Raw genomic sequence first — 14,763 nt, 5'->3', positions numbered from 1 at the left:
AAAGTAAATTCTAATCTATGGTCTGGATTATTTCTGATCTTGTATGCATGAGTGTGTGCCTTTGAGAACATATCCAAACCAAATGCCATGGATGAACCAAGAGATTCATAGTTTACTGACAGCTAGACCTGTGGCATTCAAGACCAGTAACCCAGAACTATACAAGAAGCTCCTGTTACAACGTATGCAAGGATATTTTAAGAGTAAAAAAAAACAATTCAGATTGAAGTTAGAAATGTAACCAGATGTACGTCAGCTCTGGCAGGGTTTACAGGCGATTACTTCCTACGTGGCAAAACCTATCATCATGAATGGTTGTGATGTTTCACGCCAAGATGAGCTCAACACTTTTTATGCACACTTTGAAAGAGAGAATAAAGCTACAGCTGTGCAAATCCTTGCAGCATCTGATGATCCTGTGATCTATGTCTCGGAGACCAATTTCAGAACATCTTTTGAGAGGGTGAACCTATACTAGGCATGAGGCCCTGATGATGTACTTGGTAGAGCACTGAAACCTTGTGCCAGCCATCTGGTGGGAGTGTTCAAGGACAATATCAATCAACACCTGCTTCAAAAGGGTGAAAATCAATCCAATGCCCAAGAGAGCAGGGAGGCTATACAAGGACATAAACTGTAAGGAGAATTAACAAAGAAGCAGTGGATGAAATACAGTATCAGGAAGTATATGGTTGTGCACTTTGGTGGAAGAAGTAAAAGTGGAAACTATTTTCTAAACAGGAAGAAAATTCAAAACTCCGAAGTGCAAAGGGACTTGGGAGTCCTTGTGCTGGATTGCCTAAAATTTAATGGTGAGGAAGGCAAATGCAATGTTATTATTCATTTTCAGAGGATTATAATATAAAAACAAAGATGTAATGCTGAAGCATTATAAGGCACTCCTGAGGCCTCACTTGCAGTATCATGAGCAGTTTTGGGCCCCTTATCAAAGAAAGGACGTGCTGACATTGGAGATGGTTTGATGACGGTTCATGAAATGATTCTGGGAAGGAAAGGTTTATCATATGTGAAGCATTTGATGGCCCTGGACCTGTACTCACTGGAATTTAGAAGAATGGTGGGAGGGAGGGGATTTCATTGAAATGCAATGAATGTTGAAAGGCCTGGATAGAGTAGATGTGGAGAGGATGTTTCCTATAGTGGGGGAGTTTAGTATCAGAAGGACAGCTTCAAAATAGAGGGACGTCCATTTCGAATGGAGATGAGGAATTCATTGCCACAGGTGACTGTGGAGGCAGATTACTGAGTGTATTTAAGGCAGAGGTTGATAGATTCTTAATAAATCAGGGTGTGAAAGGTTACAGGGAGAAGACAGGAGAACAGGGTTGAGAGAGAAATGAATCAGCCATGACCAAATGGTGGACAGACTCAAAGGGCTGAATGGCATAATCCTGCTCATACGTCTTATTATCTAATGGTCTAAGAGCAAGGTAATCTGCCTCAACGACTATCATCCAGTTGCACTCACACCTACTGTGATGAGGTGCATTGAGGGGTTGGTCATGGCCAGAATCAACTCCTACCTAAGCAAGGACCTGGGCCCGTTGCAATTTGCCTATTGCCATAATAGGTCTACAGCAGATGTTATCTCACTAGCACTCTACTCAGCCAAAACCTGGGCCTCTGTACCTCCCTCTGCAATTGGATCCTTGACTTCTAATTGGGAGACCGCCATCAGTATGGATCAGAAATAACTTCTCCTCTTTGATGACATCCAACACTGGTGCAATTCAAGGATGCATGCTTAGTCCCCTGCTCTACTCTTTCTACATCCCTGACTGTATGGCTGGACCCAGCTCAAATACCATCTGTAAATTTGCCAATGACACAACTATTGTTGGCAGAATTTATGATGATGATGAAGAGGTGTACAGGAGTGAGAAAGATCAGCTGGCTGAGTGGTGTTTCAATAACAACCTCGTACTTAATGTTAGTAAGACCAAGGAATTGATTGTGGATTTCAAGAAGGGGAAGTCGAGGGAACACGCACTATTCGTCATTGAGGGATCAGCAGTGGAAAGGGTGAGAAGTTTCAGGTTCCTGGGTGTCAACATTTCTGAAGAACTATCCTGAGCATAAAATATTAATGTAATTACAAAGAAGGCTCAACAGCAGCTATATCTAAAGGAGTGAGGAGCCTCTTGCAAATTTCTAAAGCTGTACCATGGAAAGGCTACTGCACAGGATTGAGAAAAGTTGCAGAAAATGATAAACTTAGCCGGCTCCATTATGGGCACTAGCCTCCCCAGCACTGAGAACATCTTCAACACATGATGCCTCAAAAAGGGAGAAGCCATCATTACCGACTTCCATCATGTAAGACATGCCTTCTTTTCATTACTGATGTCAATGAGAAGGCACGGAGCCTGAAAACACACACTCAACGTTTCAGGAACAGCTTCTTCCCCACCGCCATCAGACTTCTGAATGGACAATGAACCGATGTACATGACCTCAATATTACTTTCTTTAATTTTGCTGTCTTTTTTCACTACAATACTTATTTAATTTAACGTTTTAATATACAGTATATTTCTTATTTTAATTTATATATTTTTACTGTTATGTATTGCATTGTACTGCTGCCGCAAAACAACAAATTTCATGGTATACGTCAGTAATATTAAACTGGATTCTGATTCTGAGGTAGCTAACAAAGTGAACGATCACTTTCTCGACAAAGCTCTGTACAAAAAAACTGTTTGGCTTGTGACTAGACTCCCATATTGTGACATGTATAAAGTTGGAATTACCACAAGAATGAGGGGCTTTTTTAGTCAAAATAGAGGCATATGCTGTAGCTTCTGTGGAAATAAATATTGGTTTGGGTGTGTTATGGGAACTTCTGTTTCTCATGGTCTAGTACCTTTAGTTGTCATTCCATTATTTTGAAACACTGGAAGATGGATATTTTAATTTTGGGATTTAGGAATACTGCATTGGAGTCTTAAGAATAGTGAGGGGGGCTTTTTGATCTACAGTCACAACAAACTGCGTCCAAATTTCTGAGTGTGTTTCAAAATATTTCAAAAGATCGCAGGGTCCAAGAGCACAGTGATGTTGCTGGGATCCTCTGTGAGAAAACGAGGCAGGATTCTGAAACACAATAAAGGGCAGGATCTCTGGGAATAGAAATTCTGTGATCCAATCTTAAAATGACTGGTGCGTGGACAATAGCATCTACAAAAATCGGGAACAGTTGAGTTAAGTCAAACAGCAAGGAATAGGACTCCGTATCTTTAAAAAGAAAAATGGGTTTTATAAAGTCACCTTCAAATCTTGAGATTTTACAAAGCATTAAATTCAGACATAAATAATAAGCTTTTGAAGTCAGCAATGATGGGGCATTAATTTAAAACTGTTACCTCAAAGTGAGGAAAGAGGAGAGGAAAAATTTCTTAATAGAGTGAATTAATGGACCAAGGATATATTTTGTTGAGGGGGTGGGGTGGAGTGTTCATTCAGAGTCTAGCAGCGGTAGTCAGGTCTCTGGTACTGTGACTGGCTCTGAGGTTCAGAGGGACAATCCAAAAGTGTTGGGGGGGTGTGGTGGCAGGCAGGAGATTTTATTGCCACAGAGGAGACACTAGGATGGTCTCCCATTTTTCAGCCCAATTTTCTAGCTGGTCCAGATCCTGCTGCAATCTCTGATCACCTTCCTTGTTGTCTACTACACTCACAGTCTTGGAATCATCTGCAAGTTTGTTGATCAAGTTAACCACATTATCATCCAGATCGTTCATAGAGGTGACGAATAACAATGGACCCAACACCGAGTCCTGCGGCACTCTACTAGTCACAGGCTTTCAGTCAGAGAGACAACCACCTACTACCACTCTCTGGCTTCTCCCACAATGCTAATGTCTAATTCAATTTACTACCTCATCTTGAATGCCAAGCAACTGAACCCTTTTGACCAACCTCCCATGTGGGACCTTGTCAAATGCCTCGCTAAAGTCCATGTGGAGAACATCCACTGCCTTACCTTCATCAACACTCCTTGTAACTCCCTCAAAAAACTCTATAAAATTGGTTAGACATGACCTACAAAGCTGTGATGACTATCCTTAATCGGTTTATGTTTGTCATATATCTGGTCCTTTAGGATGCCTTCCAAAAACTTTCCCACTACTGATGTTAGGCTCACTGGCCTATAATTTCCTCATTTGTTTTTGGAGCCCTTCTTAAATTGCAGACGACATCCTCCAATCCTCCGGTACCTCATCTGGTGCTAAGGATATTTTAAGTATCTCTGCTTGGGCCCCTGCAATTTCTGCACTTGCCTCCGCAGGGTCCGAGGGAATATCTTGTCAGGCCCTGGGGATCTGTCCACCCTGATTCGCCTGAAGGCAGCAAATGCCTCCTCCTCTGCAATCTGTATAGGGTCTGTGACATCGCTGCTGCTTTGCCTCACTTCTTTAAACTCTGTCATCTCCTGAGTAAATACAAATGTAAAAATGCAAATCAGGTTTAAATTACAGTGTCTCCCCCCACCTCCTGTGCAACTCTAGTAAGCCTTCCCACTAGGTTATTAGTCCCCCTCTAGTTTAGGTGCAAACTGTCTCTTCTGGACTGGACCCACTTGTCTGGAAGAGAGCCCAATGATCCAAAAATCTAAAACCTTCCCCCCTACACCACTACTTCAGTCATATGTTAAACTATATGATTTTCCTATTTCTAGCCTCACTAGCATGTGGCATGAGTAGCAATCCTGAGGCCACAATCCTGGAGGTCCTACTCCTTAAATTAGTACCTCTCTTTGAAGAACCTCATCACTCTATATTCCAATGGACCATGACCTCTGGCTGCTCACCCTCTTATTTAAGAATGCTGAGGACTCGATCTGAGATGTCCCTGATCCCTGGCACCCGGGAGGTAACATATCAACCAGGGATCTCATTCTCCTCCACAGAACCTGCTTTCTGCTCCCTTCACTAATGAATCCCCTATCACCACAGCTCGCCTCTTCTTCTGATTTGTTAAGTTTGAGATCTGTGTATTTTTTAAAGAAAGTGTGGATACAAATTTATAAGAACAAAATTTAGTAATAAAGCAGAGATATTAGAGCAGTTAAGTACCTTTATCAAGGACCATTCAGAGACAGAAAGTTTTGGTGCTGTCAATTATTATTGTTCTATGGTCATTCAGTGGATCTTTCAAATGTTTGCAATACAATAAACTTTACCAAGACTGTAAAGACACTTGCTTAACAAACTTCAAAGAGATGTAGACAGTGATAATATTCTGTTTGAAATTTATGATAAGTTTACATTTATATAATACTTTAATAGAGGCTAAATGAGCCAAATCCATTTCTAACTAGTCTTATTTTCAATTTTTTTAACATATTTTTAAACAAAATCGATATGGGTAGAGCTGCGTAACACTAAGGGGCAGAAGACGCTGGTGGGAGTTGTGTACAGGCCACCTAACAGTAGTAGTGAGGTCGGAGATGGTATTAAACAGGAAATTAGAAATGTGTGCAATAAAGGAACAGCAGTTATAATGGGTGACTTCAATCTACATGTAGATTGGGTGAACCAAATTGGTAAAGGTGCTGAGGAAGAGGACTTCTTGGAATGTATGCGGGATGGTTTTTTGAACCAACATGTCGAGGAACCGACTAGGGAGCAGGCTATTCTGGACTGGGTTTTGAGCAATGAGGAAGGGTTAATTAGCGATCTTGTCGTGAGAGGCCCCTTGGGTAAGAGTGACCATAATATGGTGGAATTCTTCATTAAGATGGAGAGTGACAGAGTTAATTCAGAAACAAAGGTTCTGAACTTAAAGAGGGGTAACTTTGAAGGTATGAGACGTGAATTAGTTAAGATAGACTGGCAAATGACACTTAAAGGATTGACGGTGGATATGCAATGGCAAGCATTTAAAGGTTGCATGGATGAACTGCAACAAATGTTCATCCCAGTTTGGCAAAAGAATAAATCAAGGAAGGTAGTGCACCCGTGGCTGACAAGAGAAATTAGGGATAGTATCAATTCCAAAGAAGCAGTATACAAATTAGCCAGAGAAAGTGGCTCACCTGAGGACTGGGAGAAATTCAGAGTTCAGCAGAGGAGGACAAAGGGCTTAATTAGGAAGGGGAAAAAAGATTATGAGAGAAAACTGGCAGGCAACATAAAAACGGACTGTAAAAGCTTTTATAGGTATGTAAAAAGGAAAAGACTGGTAAAGACAAATGTAGGTCCCCTGCAGGCAGAAACAGGTGAGTTGATTATGGGGAGCAAGGACATGGCAGACCAATTGAATAATTACTTTGGTTCTGTCTTCACTAAGGAGGACATAAATAATCTTCCAGAAATAGTAGGGGACAGAGGGTCCGGTGAGATGGAGGAACTGAGCGAAATACATGTTAGTAGGCAAGTGGTGTTAGGTAAATTGAAGGGATTGAAGGCAGATAAATCCCCAGGGCCAGATGGTCTGCATCCCAGGGTGCTTAAGGAAGTAGCCCAAGAAATAGTGGATGCATTAGTGATAATTTTTCAAAACTCGTTAGATTCTGGACTAGTTCCTGAGGATTGGAGGGTGGCTAATGTAACTCCCCTTTTTAAAAAAGGAGGGAGAGAGAAACCGGGGAATTATAGACCGGTTAGCCTAACGTCGGTGGTGGGGAAACTGCTGGAGTCAGTTATCAAGGATGTGATAACAGCACATTTGGAAAGTGGTGAAATGATCGGACAAAGTCAGCATGGATTTGTGAAAGGAAAATCATCTCTGACGAATCTCATAGAATTTTTTGAGGATGTAACTAGTAGAGTGGATAGGGGAGAACCAGTGGATGTGGTATATTTGGATTTTCAGAAGGCTTTTGACAAGGTCCCACACAGGAGATTAGTGTGCAAACTTAAAGCACACGGTATTGGGGGTAAGGTATTGGTGTGGGTGGAGAGTTGGTTAGCAGACAGGAAGCAAAGAGTGGGAATAAACGGGACCTTTTCAGAATGGCAGGCGGTGACTAGTGGGGTACCGCAAGGCTCAGTGCTGGGACCCCAGTTGTTTACAATATATATTAATGACTTGGATGAGGGAATTAAATGCAGCATCTCCAAGTTTGCGGATGACACGAAGCTGGGTGGCAGTGTTAGCTGTGAGGAGGATGCTAAGAGGATGCAGGGTGACTTGGATAGGTTGGGTGAGTGGGCAAATTCATGGCAGATGCAATTTAATGCGGATAAATGTGAAGTTATCCACTTTGGTGGCAAAAATAGGAAAACAGATTATTATCTGAATGGTGGCCGATTAGGAAAAGGGGAGGTGCAACGTGACCTGGGTGTCATTATACACCAGTCATTGAAAGTGGGCATGCAGGTACAGCAGGCGGTGAAAAAGGCGAATGGTATGCTGGCATTTATAGCGAGAGGATTTGAGTACAGGAGCAGGGAGGTACTACTGCAGTTGTACAAGGCCTTGGTGAGACCGCACCTGGAGTATTGTGTGCAGTTTTGGTCCCCTAATCTGAGGAAAGACATCCTTGCCATAGAGGGAGTACAGAGAAGGTTCACCAGATTGATTCCTGGGATGGCAGGACTTTCATATGAAGAAAGAATGGATGAACTGGGCTTGTACTCGTTGGAATTTAGAAGATTGAGGGGGGATCTGATTGAAACATATAAGATCCTAAAGGGATTGGACAGGCTAGATGCAGGAAGATTGTTCCCGATGTTGGGGAAGTCCAGAACGAGGGGTCACAGTTTGAGGATAGAGGGGAAGCCTTTTAGGACCGAGATTAGGAAAAACTTCTTCACACAGAGAGTGGTGAATCTGTGGAATTCTCTGCCACAGGAAACAGTTGAGGCCAGTTCATTGGCTATATTTAAGAGGGAGTTAGATATGGCCCTTGTGGCTACGGGGGTCAGGGGGTATGGAGGGAAGGCTGGGGCGGTGTTCTGAGTTGGATGATCAGCCATGATCATAATAAATGGCGGTGCAGGCTCGAAGGGCCGAATGGCCTACTCCTGCACCTATTTTCTATGTTTCTATGTTTCTAAATCAAAGTTCAAAGTAAATTGTTTGTCACCATGCACCACTCTGAAATTCATTTCCTTGTGGGCATAGTCAAGAAATCCAATAACTGTAATAGAATCAATGAAAGATCTCACCAACTGGGCATACAAGCAGTGTGCAAAAGACTACAAACTGTGCAAATAGAAAAAGAAAGAAAAAAACAAAAAATAAATAAACAAACAAAACAAACAAACAAACAAACAAAGCAAGCCAGCAAGCAATAAATATTGAGAACACAATGTGAAGAGTCCTTGAAAGTGTGTCCATAGGTTGTGGTAACATTTTAATGATGGAGCGAGTGAAGTTGAGTGAAGTTATCCCCTTTGGTTCAGGAGTCTGATGGTTGAGGGGTAATAACTGTTCCTGAACCTGATGATGTGAGTCCTGAGGCTCCTGTACCTTCTTCCTGATGGCAGCAGTGAGAAGAGAGCATGACCTGTGTGGTAGGGCTCTTTGAAGATGAATGCTGCTTTCCTGCAACAACACTCCATGTAGATGCTCTCAGTAGTGAGGAGGGTTTAACCCATGATGGACTGGGTCATATCACTACTTTTTGCAGAGTTTTCCATTCAAGGACAATGGTGTTTCCATAACGGGTTATGAAGCAGCAGTCATGTTACTCTCCAGCATACATCTATAGAAGTTTGTTAAAGTTTTAGATGTCATTGCAAACTTCTAAGGAAGTAGAGGTGGTGTTGTTCTGGGCCTAGGACAGGACCTCTGAGATGATAATACAGAGGAAGTTAAAGTTGCTCTCCTCCTCTGATCCCTCGATGAGGACTGGCTCATGGATCCCTGGTTTCCTCCTCCTGAAGTCAATAATCAGCTCTTGGTCTTGAATTAGAGGTTGTTGGTATGGCACAACTCGGTGAGATTTTCAATCTCCCTCCTATATGCTGATTGATCACCTCCTTTGATTTGGCCTCCCACCGTGGTGTCATTAGTAAACTTGAATATAGCATTATAGCTATACCTAGCCACATAGTCATAAGTGTAAAGTGAGCAGAGCAAGAGGCTAAGTACACAGCATTGTGGTGCATCTGTATTGTGGAGGAGATGTTGTTGCCAATCCGAACTGACTGGGCTCTGCAAGTAAGGAGATTGAGGATCCAATTGCACAAGGAGGTATTAAGGCCAAGGTCTTGAAGTTTATTGTTTAGTTTTGAGGGGATGATAGTATTGAATGCTGAGCTGTATTTAATAAAGAGCATCCTGATGTATGCACCTAATTGGAGTGGGTCCAAGTCATTTCTCAGGCAGAAGTTGATATGATTCATCACAACCTTTCAAGACACTTCATCGCTGTGCATGTAAGTGCTACTGGACCATAGACATTGAGGTAGGTTACCACATTCTTCAAGCTGCTTCAAGTAGGTATAATTGAAACCTGCTTGAAGCAGCTGGGTACTTCAAACTGCCAAAGTGAGAGGTTAAAGGTATTGAAGAGATTGAAATCACAGCGTCATCTGGGGCTGTGGAACTTTGTGGTGATTCCTCCATGTATTGATGGTCAATGCAAATGCAGAAGGCATTCAGCTGATCTGGAACCGAGGCCCTTTTGTCTCCATAATATTCAAACCTTGCCACAACTGTCAAGCATCCTTCATTGATTCAAGCTTAGTCTGGAATTGCCACTTCACCTGTGGGATGGCTTTCTGGAGATCGTACCTAGATCTCTTGTAACTTGGTCACCAGACTTGAATCCCTCTGATCTGGCCCTCAACAGATTGCAGATCTCATGGTTCATCCAGGGCTTCTGGTTGGAGAAGACTGAAAGATTTTGTGTGGACAGGCTCATCTACAACTATTTTTATAAACTCCGTGACAACCGTGGTGTTTTCACTCAGATCCTCAGATGAGTCTTTAACATGGCTCAGTCCACCTACTCGAAGCAATCCCGTAGCTGTTCCTCTGCATCAACAGTAAATTAAGAAGCTTAGTTTTCAAATGGGTCAACTTGAATCTCATAATTTTTGTCGTTTTCTTTAGGTCAGGCCCATTTATGAGTTGGTGGCCAGAAGTAATCTTCAGTCAGTTAACAGTAAGCAACAGCATTTAAGGAGAGCACTAGAAGAGTACTTTACTGAATTTCACCCCTGCAGATGCCATCCATGTTATCATAATGGAAATCCATTTCTTTTAAACAATAAGTGCATCTGTGTATGTGAACCTGGATTTGAAGGAACAGCATGTCAAGAAACAAATCGAAGGGGTAAGAAACTGTTCATGCTGTTATCAGGTTTCTTGTAACAGTTAACAATTTTTTTAAAAAATCTGCCGTACTTCTATTGAATACATAAATACTGCCACCAAACCACAAATTCCAAAACATATGTCAGTGATAATAAATTTGGTTTGGATTCTGTTTCTGGAATTGCCAAAAATTTAATCTTTTCTTGATATGCATTGTACTGCTTACTTAATTTTTGCTTTAAACATTTTGAGGGCTAGAGATTGTGGTTTGTAGTTAAAAGCACACTATATGATCATTGTGTGTTGCACCATTGAATGTATGGGTTGGAGCTTGCTGCTGCTATCTTCAATGGCACTCAAAGCCAAAGACATGAATAGTATCAGACATCCCACCCTGCAAAATCTCATTTCAGGGAGGTAGCACCCCCATCCCCCGATCCCCCCCTCCCCCGTCAACCTCCAAGGGTTTATGTAATACTTTGTTTAGTTATTTTCTCTAATCTCTAAACCAAGTTGAGTATATGCAGAAAATGCAACATTAAAATATGTACTTGTGTTATAATGTTTTTTCTACTACAACTTTAAGCAAGTCTGCAGGGAGTTTGGACTCATCACATAGGACATCAATAGCGTAGCTCCTCAGCAGCCAGCCAGCTAGTTTAAATAACGTTAGCTATGCTAATGAACGAATGACACCTGTTAAACTCACCTTAACATGTCTTTTATGTTTTAACCCACCATGGGCAATAGAAAAGTCACTGTTGCAAACAGTGCAGCGAGCAACACTGTCATTATTTTTGAGGTCGACTGTAAAGCCCGCCCACAGAAAAAAACTGATAGGTCTACTTAGCAGGGGTCCCCAACCTTTTTTGCACCGCAGACTGGTTTAATATTAACAATATTCTTGCGGACCGGCTGACGGGAGGGGGGGACCGGGGGGGGGGTGTTAATCGCGACCAGAATATAGGTGATAAGTCAACTGTAAATCACTTATAAGTGGCTAATACACTCAAAATTTTGCTTCTAAAAGGGTTTATCTAACGAAATTAATAGTAAACACACAGCGCATATTTCCCTCGCATGAATATAGTGATGAGTCAATTATAAGTCAATAGCATCATAACATTTTAAGTAACGTTTGGATATTAAACACACAGCACGTATTTTCCTCGTATGAACATATAAAATCATTGCAACACACCAATATCGCTGAATCAGCGGGAGCCCTGGGCTTGTTTCCCAGCAACAAGACGGTGCCATCGAAGGGTGATGGGAGACAGCGATACTCGAAGGGGGTTCCTTATATCCACTCCATTCCACGATTTAGTTTTCATTGCATTCATTGCAGAAAAGCCCGGTTCACAGACATATGTTGGAAATGGAAGTGACGTTTTCAGTGCTTCCGTGGCTATCTCAGGATATTCAGCCTTGACTTTGATCCAGAATGCCGGCAGAGATGTTATGGCAAACATACTTTTCAGCCGGCCGTCATTTGCAAGCCCGAGGAGTTGATCTCCTTCCCGCGCTCACATGGATGACGCGCGAGTAATGACCTCGTGTGCGTTCAAATTCAACAGTGGGCGTGACAGGGAATGCGGAAAGGTGCAGATGACTCATATCGTTTCATATCGCCAAATCATATTGTTTCCTTGCAGCCCGGTGGAAGGGGACCACTCTTAGCACGAAGAGAGACCAATCAAGATGCTCGCTCTCCCTCTCTTTCTCAAAAAAGTCTATTTCTGGGATATTGTATATAATTTCCAGGCGTCAGGGAGCCACTATCAATATGCGGGAGACTCCCTGAACTTCCGGGAGAGGTGGGATGTCTGTAGTATTGTTCACCAGAGAAACAACTTACATTCTGAAATATCTTGAAGTGAGCAGCTTCAAATCGTATTTGTAAAAAAAAGTTGTAAAAATTCTGATTTTACTTGCTTTTGAAGTTTTTATTTTAGCAAATCTGGGCCTGGAACTGGAAATTGTAGTAACACAGCTTGATGCTTTCAGTGTAACTGTATTAGTGGCTGTCTGGTATTGAGCATAGTGGGGAAGTAAATTGACTAGAATGACAAATTGTACTTTTATGGTTTATATTTGTCCAGCTGCCTCTGAACTCAGTAGGCTACCAATATTAGGCACACCTGAATGCACCAGTTAAAAAGACCATCCAAAGTGGCCTTTTAAAATGTTAAATATAAAATTTTAAGTGTCAAGTTGTTGTCAATGAAGTAATTGGGTACTGATTTTGTTCTACAGTTAGTTACAAATTATTCTGCTGCTTTCTCAAGTTTTAGTTCTCGAAATCATTTTAAATAATAACATTTTAGGTGTCATTCTATGACAAATCAAATTCATGTTTGTAGAGTACAGAACACAATTATTCTGCTGTTATTTTGAAAATGAGCTTACAGTCACTGCTCTTTTGGTAACAGTTGAATATAATGTCAGCCCAGGTTAGTGGAAGAATATCTTAGTGTGATGTCCTTTATTTTCACAGGGCCCACAGATGGGGGTTGGAACTGTTGGTCTCAATGGTCTGCATGCAGAAGCGGCTCGAGGAAACGGACACGGAGCTGCAACCATCCATCCCCAAAAGATGGTGGTGCCATGTGTCTTGGGAAGGACACACAGGCGCAACGCTGTTAAAATGTCCCCAGTTTTTGGCTGTCTGTGTTATTTGTTTTCAAACTCTGATTTAATTGGGTACTATTTTGAAGTTCACTGTTCCTTTTTTAATGCAAGGAGTATCAGGCTTCATCCAATAATTTGAATCATTTAAGTTGACAGGAGAACAGAACAGGGATTTATATTCATTGAAAAATACTCATAAAATGATTTGTGGAAATTAATGGCATCTCAATATGCCATTCCAAAGGAATCATATCAATCCTTTGGCAACATTTGCCAGCTGATTCATCAATATATTCAACTCAGCATTTTGATACCTATTGGACCTCTTAACGTCAGATCTATTATCTTCAGATCATAAATAGATAATGGGAAAATGAAGCATCAAATAAAAATCTGTAACAGTTATTTTCAGTCAAAAATAAACATTTAAAATATACTTAGTTTCTAATATTTTATACACTCTGATCAAATGAGTAAAGTAACACTAGAGCTTTAAAAATTATCAGAGTACAAGTTGTTGTCAATGAAGTAATCAGGTAATGATTTCATTTTACTGTTGGTTACAGATTATTCTGCTGTTTCCTCAAGTTCTAGTTCTTGAAATCATTTTAGTTTCATATATTTTATACAATCTGATCAAATGGGTAAGGTAACACTAGAGCTTTCAAAATAATCAGAGTACAAATCCAGTTAGAAATCTGTTAGTAGTGTCACAAGCCCCGTGACGGGAATAAAGAACCAGCAGAGATGAAAAACACTTTGGAGTCTAGTATTGCTATAAACTAATAATATTTATTAGTAACTACGCAATACAGTGAACTAAGTGAAGATAAATCAAACAGGTTTGCAAAAAAAAAGATAAAAGTAAGTATGGAATATACATATATATATATATGAAAAACCAAGCTTCTTTAAGTCCAGGGGTAAAAAGATACAGTCTTACGGCAATGAGTAAAGTTCATTTCAATTCAGTTCGTGGTACTTAGTTGAGTAGCGATGGAAAGAGAGAGAGTGAGTTGAGTCTTCAGATGAGCTGTTGCCGTCGATCTTCTCGTCGTCCTCCGAAATCCTTCACCAGTCACCGACTGTGACTTTAACAAGGGGGACCGGTTTTCTGTGGTGGAGCTATCACCCCAGCAAGGGTGAACACGTAGACAACTCCCCACCAGTCAACCCCTTCTCCTTCACTGGAAGAGCAATTGAATCGATCCACCTGATCGATCCTCCAAAACCCACTTCCTCTGCGGGCACAACAATGCTCATTCAGTGTCCAGATCATGTGTCTGAGGTCTGTATCATCTGACCTCCTATTTATCTCACCGTGCTGAGCATCACTTGTCACTCAAAGAGTCCCTCCTTCCTTTGTCTGTGAGAACATGCAAACAAGCAGAGCTGTCCTTGAAGGTAACATCAATAATGTGCTGTCGGTCACCATAGCAACCTTCGAGCTGCTCGGTGTTATCTCCAAAGTAGAAATCCAAAGTCACCTCCCATGCCCTAACGGGACAGTCCAACCGTCAATCTTCGTCTCTCTCTTTTCAAAACAAACCATTGGTGATGAATAACTCTCTCTCTCTCTTCAAACAGTTAATAGGGGCACTCCAGGATCCCCTCACAGTAGAGTGTGTATTAGAGAACCTTCTTTGCAAGATACTCTGCATAACTGAATCCTGGGTGCTTCCTCGCCATCTCCGTTAAACCTTCAGCCATTCGAAGGTTTTCAAGTCTGAATTCCATGAATGCACAAGCTTTGCTCCCCTTTGGCTCGATGTATGGGGTTGCTCAGAGGAAGTATAAAATTCAAGAAGATTTCTACTCTGGACCAGGTGTAATGCAAAGTTTAGATCCACTGTGAGATGAGATATTGCTTCCTCTGGAAAAGTGCAGGCTAGAGAA

General features: G+C 41.5%; 1 protein-coding gene across 1 annotated transcript in view; it reads left to right on the top strand.

Annotated features, from left to right (window-relative positions):
* c8a (complement component 8, alpha polypeptide) overlaps window positions 1-13,310 on the top strand; it is a 71,433-nt gene extending 58,123 nt beyond the window's left edge. Inside the window, exons 10-11 of the mRNA XM_072274680.1 lie at window positions 10,033-10,255; window positions 12,734-13,310. Coding sequence (XP_072130781.1) covers window positions 10,033-10,255; window positions 12,734-12,882 — 372 coding nt within the window. The 3' untranslated portion in view covers window positions 12,883-13,310. The remainder of the gene's footprint in view (window positions 1-10,032; window positions 10,256-12,733) is intronic.
* The last annotated feature ends 1,453 nt before the right edge of the window (window positions 13,311-14,763 follow it).

Source organism: Mobula birostris, chromosome 12 (genome assembly GCF_030028105.1).
Source record: "Mobula birostris isolate sMobBir1 chromosome 12, sMobBir1.hap1, whole genome shotgun sequence".
Taxonomy (NCBI): Eukaryota; Metazoa; Chordata; class Chondrichthyes; order Myliobatiformes; family Myliobatidae; genus Mobula; species Mobula birostris.
The sequence above is the reverse complement of the archived record's forward strand: the minus strand, read 5'-3'. Positions and strand labels throughout refer to the sequence as shown.